Raw genomic sequence first — 16340 nt, 5'->3', positions numbered from 1 at the left:
TACTTTTTGAGTTTGACAAGTTTTTGACCTTTGTTACTGTCTTTACAGTTGTTAATTATTGTAATCATTGACCAGAAAACATGGAAACTTCCACACCTGTCACATGTCACTGAGGAAGTCTTAATTTGTGCATATTTGTGACTATCAGTGTGTAATATGATTTGAGCGATCAGTATGACCATTGTGGCAGATACTTAAGTTTAAAATTTAGACCAGAGGAAAGACTTTTATTGTGAAGGTGAGAAGAGCAGGAATGACACAAAGCGAAAAAGGAAGAGAAGACATTAGATCTTAGATGTAAAGACTGTCTTATTCATTGTTGGAAGTATGTTCTGCTTAAAGCAAGACTCGGAACACTTTTCCTCTCTTTTCTGCCAACTGCTGTGTATCAAATACTTAATTCCCTAACAATAATCCAAATATATTCAAACCAATAGTAAAGACAGAAGTGTGTTCAGACAGAAGAGGTTTAGGTAAAGTGGATAAAAGTATAAAAAGGTTCAAGCCAGTGTTTATACCTAAAATCTTAAGATGCCTGTTGGAAAGCTGAGGATGAAGATACATTTTCTTATTAATATGGATACTTTTTCAGTGGAACATAACTCATCTGTAATTAAGATGAGTTAGTGCACAAATTTCAGGAAAAAGCCCACAACACTAAATATAACAAACATAATTTAATACTTTAATCCACTTAAAAACACATGTAAGTCTAACAGCTCGGTTAGCATGTTTGCTAGCTTTCTGTGTGTTAGCTTCCTTGATACTACCATAAAATTGTGTAGTGGCTTTTGGTTGATTTTTATTATATATTGTTTCAAATTTAAGTGCAAATATACTGAATAAGGTCATGTTAGATGCCTTCAGCCTAGATAAAAATCTTACTATGCAACCCAAAATTCTAGCATGACTGACTGTTTCATATGCACATTAAACCATCATATCTTTTTGCTGCTCAATGATCCACTCAAGTTGAGACAGCAGTTTATTATCTGCACAAAATACAGCAGCAATTCAGTCGTGGACAAAGATCTTGTGGATAATTAGCATGAGCTCTGTTCTGATTCATCGGTATTTTCTAACATATTGAAGTTGATCCGATAAATAAAACTGGTAACAACCGATATTTATTTCTATATTGTTGCCATTTTTGTTAATAAGGGGACGATGTTGGTTATGTGGTATTGGTTTGGTCATGTGACAGTGATAATGATGCAGAACAGGATTGTGGGATGTTTAACTGAAACAGAAAAACAGTGGTGAAGTCAGTGGGGTGGTCTTTTTTCAAGGAGTTAAAATCTTGTAATTTTAACTCCAATATTATATAGGTAAATATTGGTTAGCGCCATAACAGAAATTTTTATATAGGACATCAATACGGACCCACATTTTTATATTGGTGCAATGCATTCCTAAATAATATGTTATATTAATGCAACAGTAATATTACATTAGTTTTGTGGATTAATAAAAGCTAAAAAAAAAAAAAACATCAAAAGATTCTAAAATTATTTTAAATTAGGAATCAAAATACTCATTTTGTCTGTCACTTTTATAGCTTTTATATGTTAAAACATTGTACAACAAACGTGAACAATAAAAAAATAAAACCCTGTAAAAGTTATCAGGACATTTTCGCAACATTCCCAAATAGTACTTAACGTACCTGCACAAAATACCACAGCAATTCAGTTGTTGTGGATAGAGTAGAGATATTGTGCATGAGATCAGTTTTACCTGGAAAACTGCAAAACAGTTAGCTACTAGCTTAGCTGAATACTAGCATAGCTGAACACGTTAATATAAAATCGAACAAAATACAATAAAATCCAACAGTAACTGCCAGCAAAACATGGCGAAAACAAACAAAGGAGCATAATACACAAGTTAATATAGCTAGCTGCAAGCTGTAACATGACTCAAATGTTATATTTTGTCTACACTCATTCGCAAACACGTTACCTCGTTTTGTGAAGTCCTGCTGTACAATGTAGGTACAACCAGCGACAGCAGATGGCGCTGTTTCTTCCCAATTCAGTGGGATTTAACCAAGATTATCCATCCATCCATTTTTTTACACCCTTGTCCCTCAGTGGGGTCGGGAGGGGTGCTGGTGCCCATCTCGGGGTCCACCCTGGACAGATCGCGAGTCTGTCGCAGGGCTTAACCAAGATTATCTGTATACATAATCAAAAATACTAATTTTGTTAGTAGTTTTTGTCTACTAACACTATAGATTATTCCAAGGTCATCTTACTAAGTTAAGTTTTTGCTGTTATCTTTACAGCTTCAGATCGGGACCAACGGCTGTTCCACAGAAATGACGGCTCTTATGCGGCTTAATGCGTAGAATAAAGAAGCCATTTACTCCACAGTGCCACCTGCTGGACACTTTGAAACCAGCTTCGGACAAACAAAGGGAATAATGGTGACTTCACTTTGGATAAAACCATTTTCAATAAGTCAAAGCTGAAATTGAATTATGATTAAAGCAAGACATGTTTAAACTGTTGCTTTAAACATGTAAACAGAAAGTGAACCAGCTTATAGATTTTTTTATTTTTAATTCTGATACTCCTTGTAACAGATTTGTTTGACTTGCAGTTGAGCTGTTCAGGATAAAAACAGCACATTATTTTGAGAAATATGTTTTCAAATTATTTATTTACAACACAAAATGCTAATATTTCAACAGAGGTGTTTGAGAGCTACACTGTATTAATACTTTACATCCATTAAATCGCACTGCACCTTTCAGAAAACTAAAAACAAACTGACAGCAATTGCCAATAGTTTTTTTATATTTACATACAAACAATCTGAAGTAATTTTGACTTTCTCAAGTCGAATATTTCTTTCAGCATTCACTAAAAGCAAGAACTAAAATTCAGATTTCTACAACAGAAACATTTACAATCAGCTCTGGCATTCAACATAAGTGAAGATTATGAACAGTGGTTTATTCATTCTGTTATTGCAATAGGACAGATTACTAAAGGAGCCGCGTTCTGCCCTGACTTATTGGTGCAGGGGCTGAAGAACGGATGGATGGTGTCTTTAAAACTGTCTGTGTAAGTAAAGATGACCAGTTTGGCCTCCACGTTGTAGAAGGACACCAGTCCTTTCTCGCAGTCTATATAGATGCCGACCCGCGACGGTCTGGTGGCGACTGTCAGGCTGGTGGCCGGATCCGTTCTGAAGGCGTAGTCGGTCCGATCCCGCAGGCTGAGGAACCAGTAGCCGTGGGCGGGGCTCACTGGGATTTTACCCTTTCTAATGACGGACCGGCTCGCTATGCCCAGGTCCCAGTCGGTTTTACTGCCCACATCCACCTGGAAGAGGACAGACAGGAAAACATGACTGTTACATTTCAGGTGATCAGTTCTGCTCAAGCTAAAGTCAAGAAGTGAGAAATTAATTAAAAACATTCAACGTGAATGTGGTTCATTATATCTTGATTTTTTTCTGTCTTTGCAGGTTTTGTAGTATTGGTGGTGATACATTTTAAGATGTGAAGCTTTTCCAGACTTTATGAAAATACTGAAGGTAGTTAAGGAAATCCTGACAGACTGCCTCTAAAAAGAGAAGGAAGAGGAAGGTTTTGTTCAGACTGAATAGATTCTACATGTTTTTTTTCACATGAGAAGGTGAAATCTGTTCTAACTCAAATGTTCAGAGGAGGTTCTGAGTTTTACTATGGAGTTAAACATTTATTTAAGGAATTAAACCTCAATAAATGTGACCTAAGAGCTCAGATAAATTCCTAGGATGTAGTAAAGTTGTTGCAGGTTGATGGTCCCCAGTTCTGCATGCATGGATTCTTTCTGGGTGCATCTTCCTGTAGAAATCTAAAACTTTCCTATCCTTTCCTTTCCTTTTCTATTCTATTAAGTGCCATTAATTGGCTGTTACCCCCAAGAGCAGCCAAGAGATAAGAAGGACTGGGGATGTTTCTACAATCATGCCAAGATGTTTTCCATTATTCATATTAAAGTATTTTCAGTGTTTGAATTATTAAAATGGACAGTTATGAGTGTTTATTAAGAGGATTTCAAGTATTTGCAGGTTACTGGTAGTTTAAATCTACTGCTGTATTCAGTGAATGTATTTGAAGGCCCTCCTACCTCCCAGTAATGGCGTCCTGAGGTGAATCCCTGATGGGCCATCACACACACCACGCGGTCAAACCGCTCTGGGTTGTCTGGAACCAGCTGATGGCGGTCGCCGCACTGGACCTGCTTCCCATCCGCTGAGATGATGAGGCGGGGGTGAGCTGTGCCGGGGTCCAGGGTGATGTCCTCTGCAGGATAAACACATTCACGATTAATTCCTCTTTATAAAATACTAAATGGACAGCAAGTCTTTTACCAACCCTTACCTGCATATTCCTGAATCCTTCTTATCCCTGCAAAGAAAAACAAAATTATTCATTTTTCAGTATTTTTAAATAGTTCAGTAAAAGGTCAAAGGCTTACTTGGGATTGGCCGAGGGAGCGGCGGAGCTGGTGACGGTTGCTGTTTGCCTGCAAACAAAACAAGAATAGAGGAGTTGAGATTCGTTAAATATGTTAATATATAAACATATAATCCATGCATTTTATTTCTTAAGTAAAATATAATATCCTAGAATGTAATTTTGTAGACATAAACATGTTATCTGCAAAAAAAAAGGTGCATATCTTTGGATTGGGAGCATGTTTACAGACGTAGCGCCACCCAGTGGATAAAGCAGTTACTGTTTAATTTGCCAATGGAAAAAATATTAGATATCAGAAGTGGATAAAGTAAGAGTAGAACTACTTCTGCATATTTTTACTCAAGTAATAAGTAGCTGTCCAAAAAATTAACTGATACTCCTACTTTTTTAAAATTAGATGTAACTAGTTACTACCCAACTCTGTATATTAGGAATCCAAACAACTATTTGAGAAAATTTTGGATCCTTTCATTCGCTTTTGAGGATTTAGACCTAAAATAATGGTGAGTTATTCCTGTTGTTTTGAGAAGCCATGTTTTTTTTTATTTAGCTTTTTTTGTTTTTTTGGGGGGTGGGGGGATTGTTTTCTCATTTCTCCAAATTGGAATAGTTGTTCCCCAAAATGGGCTTGCAGGTTTATGTTACTGCCATGTAGTAATTATGAAAGAAGCTTGTTCAGATTGGTACATGATTGTATTTCCAAAGTGGGAAATCTCAATAAAAATATTTTGGTAAAAAGAAAAAAAAATCAAAGAGTTTTCCTGGTAAATGTTTCCCTGGTTGTGAACCTACAGGGTTCTGGCAGGTTCAGCATGTCCAGCTGGAGACGTTCCACCATCTGACTGACGGTCCTGAGAATCCCTTCAGAGGTGGACTGAGACGACACGGACACGTTGGACCAGTCCTTCGCCTGTGGGGGCGAGGACAAGGCAGGGAATGTCTGTGAAAAGAAAACGCCAAAGAGTTTCCTTTGGTCAGTCGGCTGCAGCAGAAAACATTCTGAAAATGTTTTTCTTCACAGAGGAAAAAAGGATTCAGAAAAACAACTGCAGGGCATCCATGGTGGAATCTGAGTTATGCTGGGGTTCACACTGGTTTTGGAAGGTACTTTGGTTTCCAGCACAAGTTTCATCACAAATAATAGTTTCCTGATTGTTTTTTTTTCACTGGCAAGAATTTTTGCAGTGGTGTCAGAACCCCAGAGCATCACTGAGCCACCACCGTGCTTTACTATAGTCAAGGAGTTCTTTTTAGGATATTAATTATTTTAATTCCTCCACATACAGCAGTTTGGTACAGCAGAAAATTAGGGCCACTGAAATAAAAAAAGAATTCTGATCATTCTTTTTCTCTCAAAATTCCAACTTTTCTATCCCTCAGAATTCTGTTCTTTTTTCTCAAAATTTGGACTCTTTCCCCCTCAAAATTAAAACTTTTTCCTTCAAAATTCAAAAATTTATTTCACTCAGAATTCTAAATTTTTCCCCATCAAAATTCCAACTATTTTTCTCAGAATTTGGACTTTTTTTCCTCTGAGGTCTGATTTTTTTTTTTTTACCTTGGAAAAAAGTCAGAATTAGAATTTTGAGGGGAAAAAAAGCCAGAATCATTTACCAGCAGTTACTCTTATTGATTACGTCTCTTCCTCATGCATGCCTTTATTTATCATCCATCTCCGATCAGTCGGAGTATCTTGGTGTTTACACACCAAGATACTCAACCCATATTTTTCGTGTTAATTTTTTTTATCGTATATGTTAAACATTTCCTCACCCTAAAAAACTGCACATAATCTTCAGACACAGCCAGCTGGCTCAGAGTTGCGCTCCTCTTCTTCAGTGCAGTGATCTCCTCCTCCAGCTCTTTCAGCAAACTCTGAGCTCTGCTCTCTGCTGTTAGGACAGTCATCTCTATCACCTGGTGGGAAGAGTCGAAATAATAAAAACAGGCAGTTCTGTAACCATCAGACATGTCTATTTTATTATAATTAATCTGTCAGATTATTTACCTCCAAGATTCTGGATTGGCAGTGCTCCACCGTAGAGATTAGCTTCGTCAAAGCACAAACAACTCCATCTGTCTCCGTCTCCGCCGCAGCCTGAGTGAATCAGAAGTCTCCAGAAATTAGATTCAAGTAAGAGCAGCAAGTTAAACATATTTTTACTCAAGTAAAAGTAAAAAGTAGCCATCCAAGAATTTACTCAAGTAAGAGTAGAAATGTATTTGGTAAAAAGGCGACTCAAATACTGAGTAACTGATAAAATTATCATATTTAATACATAAAAATGACATAATCAGACGGACCAAAATATAAAGTTACGTGAAGATGTTGGTATTTTACAAAACAAAATGAAAACAATTCACATAAATAACATAAATGCTCAGGTAAAAGACAAAAAAAATAAATCCAAATCAGTTTCTTTCAATGTAAAACTTATGAAACTTTAACAAAAACTGCAGGTTTATGTCTGTACACTGCAAAAACACAAAATCTTGGACTACCCCATGGACTACCAGTGGTTGATCATACATGATCAACACAAAGACTGCTTTTATCAGAGGCTATTTGTACATTTTGTAAAGACAAAGTTTAATTTTAGAGGACTTATTTATCTACTTGATACAAATCTGATTAGTCGTTCTAAAATATGACAGACTCAAATAATAAAATCGGAGAGCTCACCTTTATTTCCCGAATGGAGTTGCGTATTTCTTCCACTTTCCTCTCTCTCACGCAGATGAGCTCCTTCAACTCCATCTCATGGATTCCTAACTGCGACTGGAGACAAGAGAGAAAGTTTAAAATAAAAAGAAAACCTTTTACATGTAAAAAAAAAAAACAATCACAAAAAGAAATAATCCTACAGAGAAGCTGCACTGGATTTTTGAAGAAAGCTTTGGGTTTTTAAAAATTTACACTGAAAAAACAAAAAATATTACCAATTATTTTATGTCTAGTTTCTAGTACGAATATCTGAGTACACTTGGAATAAATGCAAAGCAATTTTTCAGAAAGATATGAGCTTTTTTTTAAAGAAAATAAATGATTCCTCAATATTGATGGAAAAGTACTGGTTCCATTGGCAGATTATTGTATTTATTATAAGTAAAATAAGTTAAATAATCTGCCAATGGAACTAGTTTTTTATAAATTAATTTTAAGGAGTTATTGACTTAAAACAAGCTCCTATATCTTGATGAAAAGTTACTTGTAAGTTAGTTTTTTCTTATTTCAAGTCTACTGAGATATATGTACAAGAAAGCAGATCAAAAATACTTGGTAACATTTTGTTTTTTTGCAGTGTAATCAATTTAGATTTAAAGTTGTGGTAAAGTTGTGCATTTGTAAAGCCTTATTGTTTGATACTGAGTTAGAAATCAGCATCTAACACACACATGAACACAGACACACACCTTCTTAATGTGCCACTCTCTTTGAGCCGGGGCGACGCTGTGTCCTCGGTGGTCTGCCGTCTCCACACACACACTGCACACACACATGTTGTCAGTGCGGCAGAAGAACTCCAGGCCTCTCATGTGGATGGGACACAGTGGCAGGTTGGAATGGCCGTCAGGGACACATTGAGCGGCGCCGCGCCTTTATTGGAGACAAAACTCTTCATGACTCATAAATTCTCTGAAATCAGAGAAAACTGAAAGCTCACTGCAAAAACACAAGATCTTAACAAGTCATTTATATCTAGTTTCTAGTCCAAATATCTTAGTACAGTTGAAATAACTTACAAGTTAATTTTCAGGCAAATATATGAGCTTCTTTTAAGTCAATAATTCCTTACTATTGATGAAAAAGTCCTAGTTTCACTGGCAGATTATTGACATTTTTCCCATGTTACAAATTAATAATCTCCTAGTGGAACTAGAACTGGGTTGCTAGGTGACGGGCTGGGCTTGGCAGGCGTTGCTAGGTAACAGCGCCAGTGGAACTAATACTTTTTCATCAATATTACAGAATTATTTACGGAAAACAGAAAAGCTACATATTGGCTTATTTCATGGGTACTAAGATACTTTCCCTAGAAATTAGACCAACATATTACTTGGTAAGATTTTGTGTTTTTGCAGTGTATGGAAATAATTAATCTTTTATGGAACTGCAGTGTCTGACAGTGAATTGTAAACATAATTTTACCCCTCTTTTATGTTTTCTTCTTACTACAACAGCCCTAATGTGCCATTGTGCTGAAGAGATATTTGTTGTCATAAAGTGATTTTTTCCCCTCAAAATGTATAAAGTTTTTCTAACAAATCTTTTAGCTAAAAAAGAAAACAATCAAAAATTATTGATGTTGATTGATGAAATAATTACACTGTGGAACATTTTTCTACCAGATCATCCAGCCCAACTTTAACATCTGCATTTTAACATGTGTTTCTTTTATTTTTGTAATTTCAGCTGTTTCAAACAGAGAGTAACATAGAGGAAAGTTCCAGAAAGGGATAAGTCACATGCGGGGCACCCCAGGGTTCAATCCTAGGTCCCCTTATTTAATATATGCTCCCATTAGCTCAGGTTATAACAGGGAATAAGTTGCCAAAGCTACGTGGATGATTCACAGTTCTACATTATGATGTCACCAGGTGACTCTGAACCCATCCAAACACTCAATAGATGCTTAGAACAGATAAATGTGTGGATGTGCCAAAACTTTCTCCAGCTGAACAGAAACAAAACTGAAGCTATTATCTTTGGACCTAAACAGGAGCTAGAGTCTGTGCTCAGCTTCAGTTATTACAACTAAAAACCAGCGATCAGGCCCGAAACCAGGGAGTAGTGATGGACTCTGACCTGAACCTTCAAAGCCACATAAAGACAGTCACAAAGTCGGCCTTCTATCACCTGAAGAACATTTCCAGGATTAGATCAAGATCTAGAGAAACTGCACTTATCTTTAGTCACATTGATTACTTCAACAGTGTCTTCACAGGTCTGCCTAAAAAATCAATCAGATCCAGAACGCTGCTGCTGGCGTTCTGACCAAAACCAGGAAGATAGAGCACATAACACCAGTTCTGAAGTCCTTACACTGTAGCTCAGAGAACAGACTTTAATATATTTATTTTTTTAAAGGTTTTGTTGGCTCCAGTGGCCTTTATTTGAAAGTAGTTTGACAGGAAGGAGGGCTATGAGAGAGGAGGAAGCCATGCAGCAAATGTCACCCGGCCGGGAATCAAGCCTGTGACCACCAGCATGAGGACTAAGGCCTCAATACATGGGTTGTGCTTTGCCCCTGCGCCACCACAGTACCCCAACTTTAATATATTTCTGTTATTTTACTGAACAGCTTAGCACCACAATACAGTAAAGATCTGCTGTCATCATAGCAACCTTCCAGACCTCTCAGGTGTTCTGGTTCTGCTCTGCATCCCCAGAACCAGAACCAAACACAGAGAAGCAGCATTCAGCTTCTATGCACCATAAATCTTGAACAAATTTCCAGAAAACTGCAAAACAGGCAAAATACTGACTTCCTTTAAATCTAGAGTAAACACCTGGTTAGAGTTCTTTTTAAAACATCATAAATGAAACATCTAATGATGGCACTCGACTAAATGAAATGTTTCAATTGTTGACTGTATGTTTTATGACTTTGTATTTTTGTGTTTTTATTATGTGAATGTCTTGTTGCTGAAATGTGCAATACAAATTAAATTTGATTTGATTTGATAATGGGTGCAAACCTGTACAGGTAATGTCTTCGTACCACCTCAGCATTGATCTCTCTGGAGGTGTGACTGAGTTACCTGAGAGGAGGGGAATAGGGTGGCGGTAGGTCGTGGTTGTTCTGCGTCTGGAAACCCTGGTGAGGCGAAGGCGGCGTCAGCCCCTGGAAACGTGCCATCATTTCTACCAGGAGACGCTCTGGCATCTCCCCCGGTCTCACTGGTGGAGACGGGCCTGAATGTTGGGCCCGCAAGCCGAGATGTTCCCCTCCTCCTCCGGCTCCCCCAGCAGACTGTGACATCTGCTTGAACTGTTCGGTGATTTCCTTCAAGGTTCGGTTTATCTGGAGATCTGGCCGCTTGCTGAAGGACTCTTTGCACAGTGGACACTGGTAAGCCTTGGCAGCCTGGCCTCTTCCTCTGCTGTCCCAGTAGGAAGAGAGGCAGGACTGGCAGAAGCTGTGGCCACACGGGGTGGAGACTGGGTTGTTGAACATTTCCAGACATATCGAGCAGGTGAACTGGTCTTCAGAGAGAAAGGCAGAGGAAAGAGCCATGGCCGCTTTTCCTGAATAAAATACACTATGATTAGATGGAAAGACTAAACAAGCAAACATTAACAGGATGAATCATTTAAACGTATTTCACATGTGGGGGACCTCTAGGTTCAATCCTAGGACCCCTTATCTTTAATATCTACATGCTCCCACTCTCTCAGACAATAAGCAATAAGATTCGCTACCATAGCTACGCAGGTGATAACGTCAGATCCTGGGTTGTTTTATGTTGTTTTAATTCTAGTTTCTTCTTCTTCTTTTTCTTCTTCTTCTTCTTTTTCTTCTTCTTCTTCTTCTTCTTCTTCTTATTATTATTATTATTATTATTATATGTTTCTTAGTCTCTTTCTTTGATTAGATAAACCTTGTTCAGTTTGTCTTAGTTTATTATGTTTATTTCTTCCTTGTGTCTAGTTATTCCTTGTTACTCCCTCGCCCCATGTGCCACTTTCTGTCTCTCTCCCCTCACACCAGCAACCCGTTAGCTAATCTCAGTATTTAGCTCCCCTTTTCTCATGCCTCCTCACTGGTTTCTCCTGTTTTAATTTTGCTCCTTGTGCCTTTGTTTGTTCCTGATGTTTTTGTTCTCCTCTGGCTCCCAGTGCTCCCATGGTTTTATGTTTTTACTTTTTAAATAAATCATCATCCACTCAACGTATCTGCTGCTCTGCATTTGGGTTTTCTTTAATGAACTCATCACCTAAGATGTGTTGCATTTTGAGATATTTTAGCAGGTTCTATTTAAGTGGTATCTTCAGTAATCAAACCTGGATGTGAGGGGTCAAATTAAACAAAAAAGAGGTTAGTAACAAGGTTGGATAGTTGTTTGTTTTTCTCTTTATAAATCATCATTTGAAACTTATTTTTGCCTTTGTCTGATATAAACAGTTTTTATGTGTCGTAGTTAAAGGTTGCGAGGTTGGGCAGGTTTTTGCACAGCATTCAGGTTCTGAGTTTGACTTTAGGTCTCCCTGCACGTGGGATGTTTTTCTCTGGGTTTTTTGCACGTTAGGTTATTGGCCTCTCTGCATGTGTAGACCAATACAGGTAGTGGCTAGATTAAAGAAATCTGTAATTGGGCGAACTTTTACACTGCACTGTAACTCAGGAAACGTCTTTGGAAAGACTTTTTCAGTCAGACTGCTTAAACATTCTCCCTAACTTCATAAGGAAGTCTATTTTTATCATATTACAAAACTGCTTCAGTTCATTATTTCCTGCTCTCACTGCCAACAAAACATTTTGGCTAAGCCGACGTCTGGATGTTTTGAATGATATAAAACAGAGTAAAAATAATGAAGGAGAGTAACATCAGAACGTTTCAAACATTCTTGCTCTAATCTGCAGCCTCATTAACTCCTTTGTTGTCGTCTTTAAAACTCGTGTCTTTGTGACGTCATGCAGGCTATTTTGGTCTCTGCCTGATAACATCTGCAGTCCTTGCTGCCAGTAACGTCACTGGTTAGTCAGCTATCACATGCCTGAGATCCGAAAAAAAGCCTCGCAGTCTCAAGCACGAACTCCTGGTGCCCACATGTGACTTTCTGAATTACATAAATCTGTAATTATAGAGTTACAGATTTCCACTTCAAATGAACAAACAAACACGGACACTGGGCCTGTCGCAATAAGCAAAAAAAATCAATTAATAGCATAATACATTAAAATGAGTGCAATAATTCCCATTTGCATGGATTATCGTTTTTCTCTTTTCTCTCTTTCTACCAAAAACTGGATGACAAAAGTCTTCAGTCTGCTGCTTAGGCCTTTTTTCGAAGTACAGGTTTGTTTACAGAGACTTCATAATAAATTTTATTTGTTGTTTATTTATTTTGGATATTTAAAATGTCTTCCAGTTCCAGTGTTAAATGTTCATTAGACTTTAAAGTTAATTAAATTCAGAATGTCTGCTATGTTGTGTTGAAAAGTTACTTGTAAGTTAATTTTCTATTTTTTCTAGTTTACTGAGATATTTACACTCGAAACTAGACCAGTGGTGGCGAAACTTTTTGCCCTGGGGGCCAAAACTAGTAAATTTAAACAACAGGCAGGACACTTTTTCACTAAATTAACAATGCAAAAATTTGCTTGTGCTTTTTTTATATATATTTTTTTGTTCTACCTGCTTAACGATAAACTACATTTTTATGAAACTTGTATATTTCTAAACACCCAAAACATAAAAGAGCATCAGGCTATTTATTGCCTTATTAAAATAAAAACGGACAATTCACACATTTTTTGGGTCACTGGTCAAATAGTTACCATTCTTGATTTGTTGTCTGGGACCGAACAGAATCATCTCACGGGCCACAGATGGCCCCCAGGCCACACTTTGGACACCCCTGAACTAGACCAAAATGATAAGATTTTGTTTTTTGCAGTGTACAGCTTGCACACTTATTGATATTTTAGACTATTGTCTTACAGAATACATTCTATGTTCTTATTATATTACATTTTTCCTCTGTTTATTTGTACTTTTAAGCACAGTATTGATTCAAATAGAGAGGCTTTTTCTCAAACGTTCTCTCCCAGGAGGAACTAACAGTTGAACCAGTAAGACCAGCTGCAGTGCAGGTAGCACCTGTTGGCTTGTGGCGAAGCTCAGGCTTCAGGTATGCAGCACAGACTCAGCTGTGAGCTGCACTGATTGTTCATGTTCCTGTAACATGACTCAACACTTTCAGCGACTACAACGTGCAAAGAAACATGTTAACTCTGTACAAAAACATAAATCAGTCCAGCTGGAGAGCCAGTCTGAACGGAAAACTGATTTTATCTGAAGCTGCTAACCTCGACTGTGTTTGGAAACGTCACAAAGATAAATAATCTAAACATGAATAGACAAAAAAAAAAAAAAAAGAATCCACCCACAGAACACAGTCTAAAGGAATCACCACACTGTAAAAATCTTACCAAGTATTTTTGGTCTAGTTTCTACTGTAGATGTCTTAGTACAAGTTAGTTTTTAAATAATACAAAACTTAAGTTTAAGGTAAATTTGCAGGAACATAAAAAAAACTTTTCACTAATTCCTTAAAGTCCTAGTTCAACTGACAGATTGTCACTTATAAAAAGACATTTTCCCATCTTAATAAGGGATCAATATTGAGGGATTATTGACGCAAAACAACCTGCTATATCTTCCTGACATGTTACTTCTACATTGGTTTATCTCTTTTCAAGTGCACTAAGATGTTTAAACTAGAAACTAAACAAAAATACTTAGTCAGATTTTGTGCTTTTGCAGTGGAAATTATATTTTTTGTCATTTGGTTTCACAGACCATTATCTTACTGTAAAAAAAAACTAAAGATATAATTTTGACTTTTTTAAAAATATGAACACTCATCCTGCTGCATTCATAGCTACTAGATGTAGATACATTTTAACAGCACAGAGCTATGAAAATGACAATTTTCCTGTGGAAAATAAATAAAAACACGGCTCAACTTTGTCTAAAGTAATATTGAAAATGAATTCAATGAAAGGTTATGCTTAAAATCTCCCACATAACTTTCCTTGATTTGAGTCATTAGTTTTAGTTAGTCAACAATTAAGGTAATTATCTGCCATTTAATTCCTTTACTTTGATTTTATGGGAGACGTAGCAGTAATGTGATCTGTTCAATAACATAAAACACAGAGCATTAAGAGAGTAAATATTCCCACCTGTTCGCTCCAACTGTATCTCTGTCATTCAGTACTGGTTCAGTTTATTTTACATAAACTTTCTGTTTATCTGCCCCACTCCTTCACCTTAATAACAGAAAAGCTCAGATCATGTGGCTACATCTCCAGCCTGTTACAGCTTGTCTTACCTTTTCTTGACGACTAAAAACGTCCGATTTTCCTGCCCTTCAGTGGCCGTAAATGATGAAGTTCGGCTCCAAAATGTTCTAAATGAGAACTTAACCTTTTTCCCCTCGTGTCATTCTTCTCCTTCAGCGTGTGTTTAACCACTCCCTTCACCTGCTGAATGGATCCAGCCCAACCTGCTGGACAGGTGCGACGACTCCACACAGCAGGTATGCGGTTTTCCAAACACTCTCTTATCCGTCTTCATATCTGCTTTCTGCATCCTAGCAAAGATGGGACAGACAGACACAGTTTGTTGCTTTTACAGTCATGGCAAACTCTGAGCACGATACTTCAAATATATTGTAATGTGTTATTTAAGTATAGTAAGCTATGTTCTGTAAATATATAGAATGATGTACTGATATTATACAATATATATTCATGTAATATATAAAAATGGCTGCCACTTTCCATATATTGCAATGTATTAAAAACAAATATATATGTATATGTATGTTTTAATATCCCATAATTTTAATTTTTAAATATTCACCATCATGTATTATGAGTTATATGGGAAAATGTAATGGTAATATATGTAAACATATAATCTCACAAGTATGTTCATTCAATTTGTGGTAAATGTATTTTACATAGATGGAAAATTATATGGAAACATAAAATATATGTAAAGATTTATGAGCAATATATGGTAGAATATATTGAAAATATACGGAAATGTGTGTGATATATTCATAAAAAATGACAAGAGGAAGAAAAAAGGAAGAGAGACAGGATGAAAAGTTAGAAAAGACAGATAAAGTGAAAACACCCAGGAAGTCTGCTTCTACCTGCAAAAAGAGAGAAAAAAGAGAGAACTGAGAAACCAGTGACAAATACATGATGCAGATTAATACAAGATGTATTCAGTGGCAATAGCAGCCCGGTGCATCCCTTCTTTCTGCTTTTAGTAAAAAAAACCTCAGCTGAAACTTGCTGTAAAACACAAGTTCCAGTGTTTAATTATTTTTGCGCATAGGTTCTCACCTTTATGTAGAGTCGCTGATGTTGAACCATCTGCTACTGTATGGAACCACAAAGCTAACAATAAGCATCACAATTAGTACTTAGATTATAAGTTAGATTGTTTATTTTGTATTTAGAGGTTTCCTGTCTAAAGGTCTTTGTATTTGTGGCTTGAATGATTTAACTCTAGATGACCTCATTCGCATAAAATCACAAAAGACTTACTAGGATATAAGTGACTCACCATTCAATGAATGTAAGGCTGTGTGGTATTTCTTTATCACAAAATATTAGAGCTGGGATTTCTTTTTCATAGTTCCATAGTCTCCACCTAAACATTGTTTTGAACTCTTTTTCTGTTCAGGTGGGGCCACACCTGCTCACGGGACAATATGAAACCTTCACAGGTTACACGGCACATTTATCCATCACTTTGTCATAAAGAGTCACCATTACCAAAGTCCTTGAGTCAAATTCACAAAACGTTACTCTCAACCAACTGTCACTATGTTGAGGAGGGTGACCAGACGTCCCAGATTTCCAGGGACATTCCGCGTTTTAGGTGACCTGTCCCATCAGATACGGTTCCCCCACCGCCCAGGCGGCAAAATACGCGCGTGCTCGTTATGAGCACTGAGAAAGCATGCGCGTAGCAAGCACGCGCTTGTTCGGCGCGCTTGTCTGGGGAACTACGGACACCGTAAAAGCTCAAACAACGTGTTTTGCCAAAGTTGTCACACTTTCTTCACGTTTTTGCGTGAAACTAATAGTAATAATACTAATAGTAATAATAC

The 16340-nt window shown here is 37.1% G+C and overlaps 1 protein-coding gene across 1 annotated transcript in view; it reads right to left on the bottom strand.

Moving 5' to 3' along the window:
- Positions 1-2645: 2645 nt before the first annotated feature.
- Positions 2646-16340, bottom strand: part of LOC103146637 (E3 ubiquitin-protein ligase TRIM21-like) — a 16256-nt gene continuing 2561 nt past the window's right edge. Inside the window, exons 2-12 of the mRNA XM_016677793.1 lie at positions 14541-14801; positions 10241-10739; positions 7892-8075; positions 7161-7256; positions 6486-6575; positions 6251-6394; positions 5270-5417; positions 4476-4523; positions 4379-4405; positions 4125-4300; positions 2646-3332 (exon numbers count right to left, since the gene is read on the bottom strand). Of these exons, the coding sequence (XP_016533279.1) occupies positions 2964-3332; positions 4125-4300; positions 4379-4405; positions 4476-4523; positions 5270-5417; positions 6251-6394; positions 6486-6575; positions 7161-7256; positions 7892-8075; positions 10241-10716 (1758 nt within the window). The 5' untranslated portion in view covers positions 10717-10739; positions 14541-14801 and the 3' untranslated portion in view covers positions 2646-2963. The remainder of the gene's footprint in view (positions 3333-4124; positions 4301-4378; positions 4406-4475; positions 4524-5269; positions 5418-6250; positions 6395-6485; positions 6576-7160; positions 7257-7891; positions 8076-10240; positions 10740-14540; positions 14802-16340) is intronic.

Source organism: Poecilia formosa, unplaced genomic scaffold, assembly GCF_000485575.1.
Source record: "Poecilia formosa unplaced genomic scaffold, Poecilia_formosa-5.1.2 Scaffold164, whole genome shotgun sequence".
Classification (NCBI taxonomy): domain Eukaryota; kingdom Metazoa; phylum Chordata; class Actinopteri; order Cyprinodontiformes; family Poeciliidae; genus Poecilia; species Poecilia formosa.
Note: the sequence above shows the minus strand (reverse complement) of the source record. Positions and strands in the feature narration are given on the sequence as shown.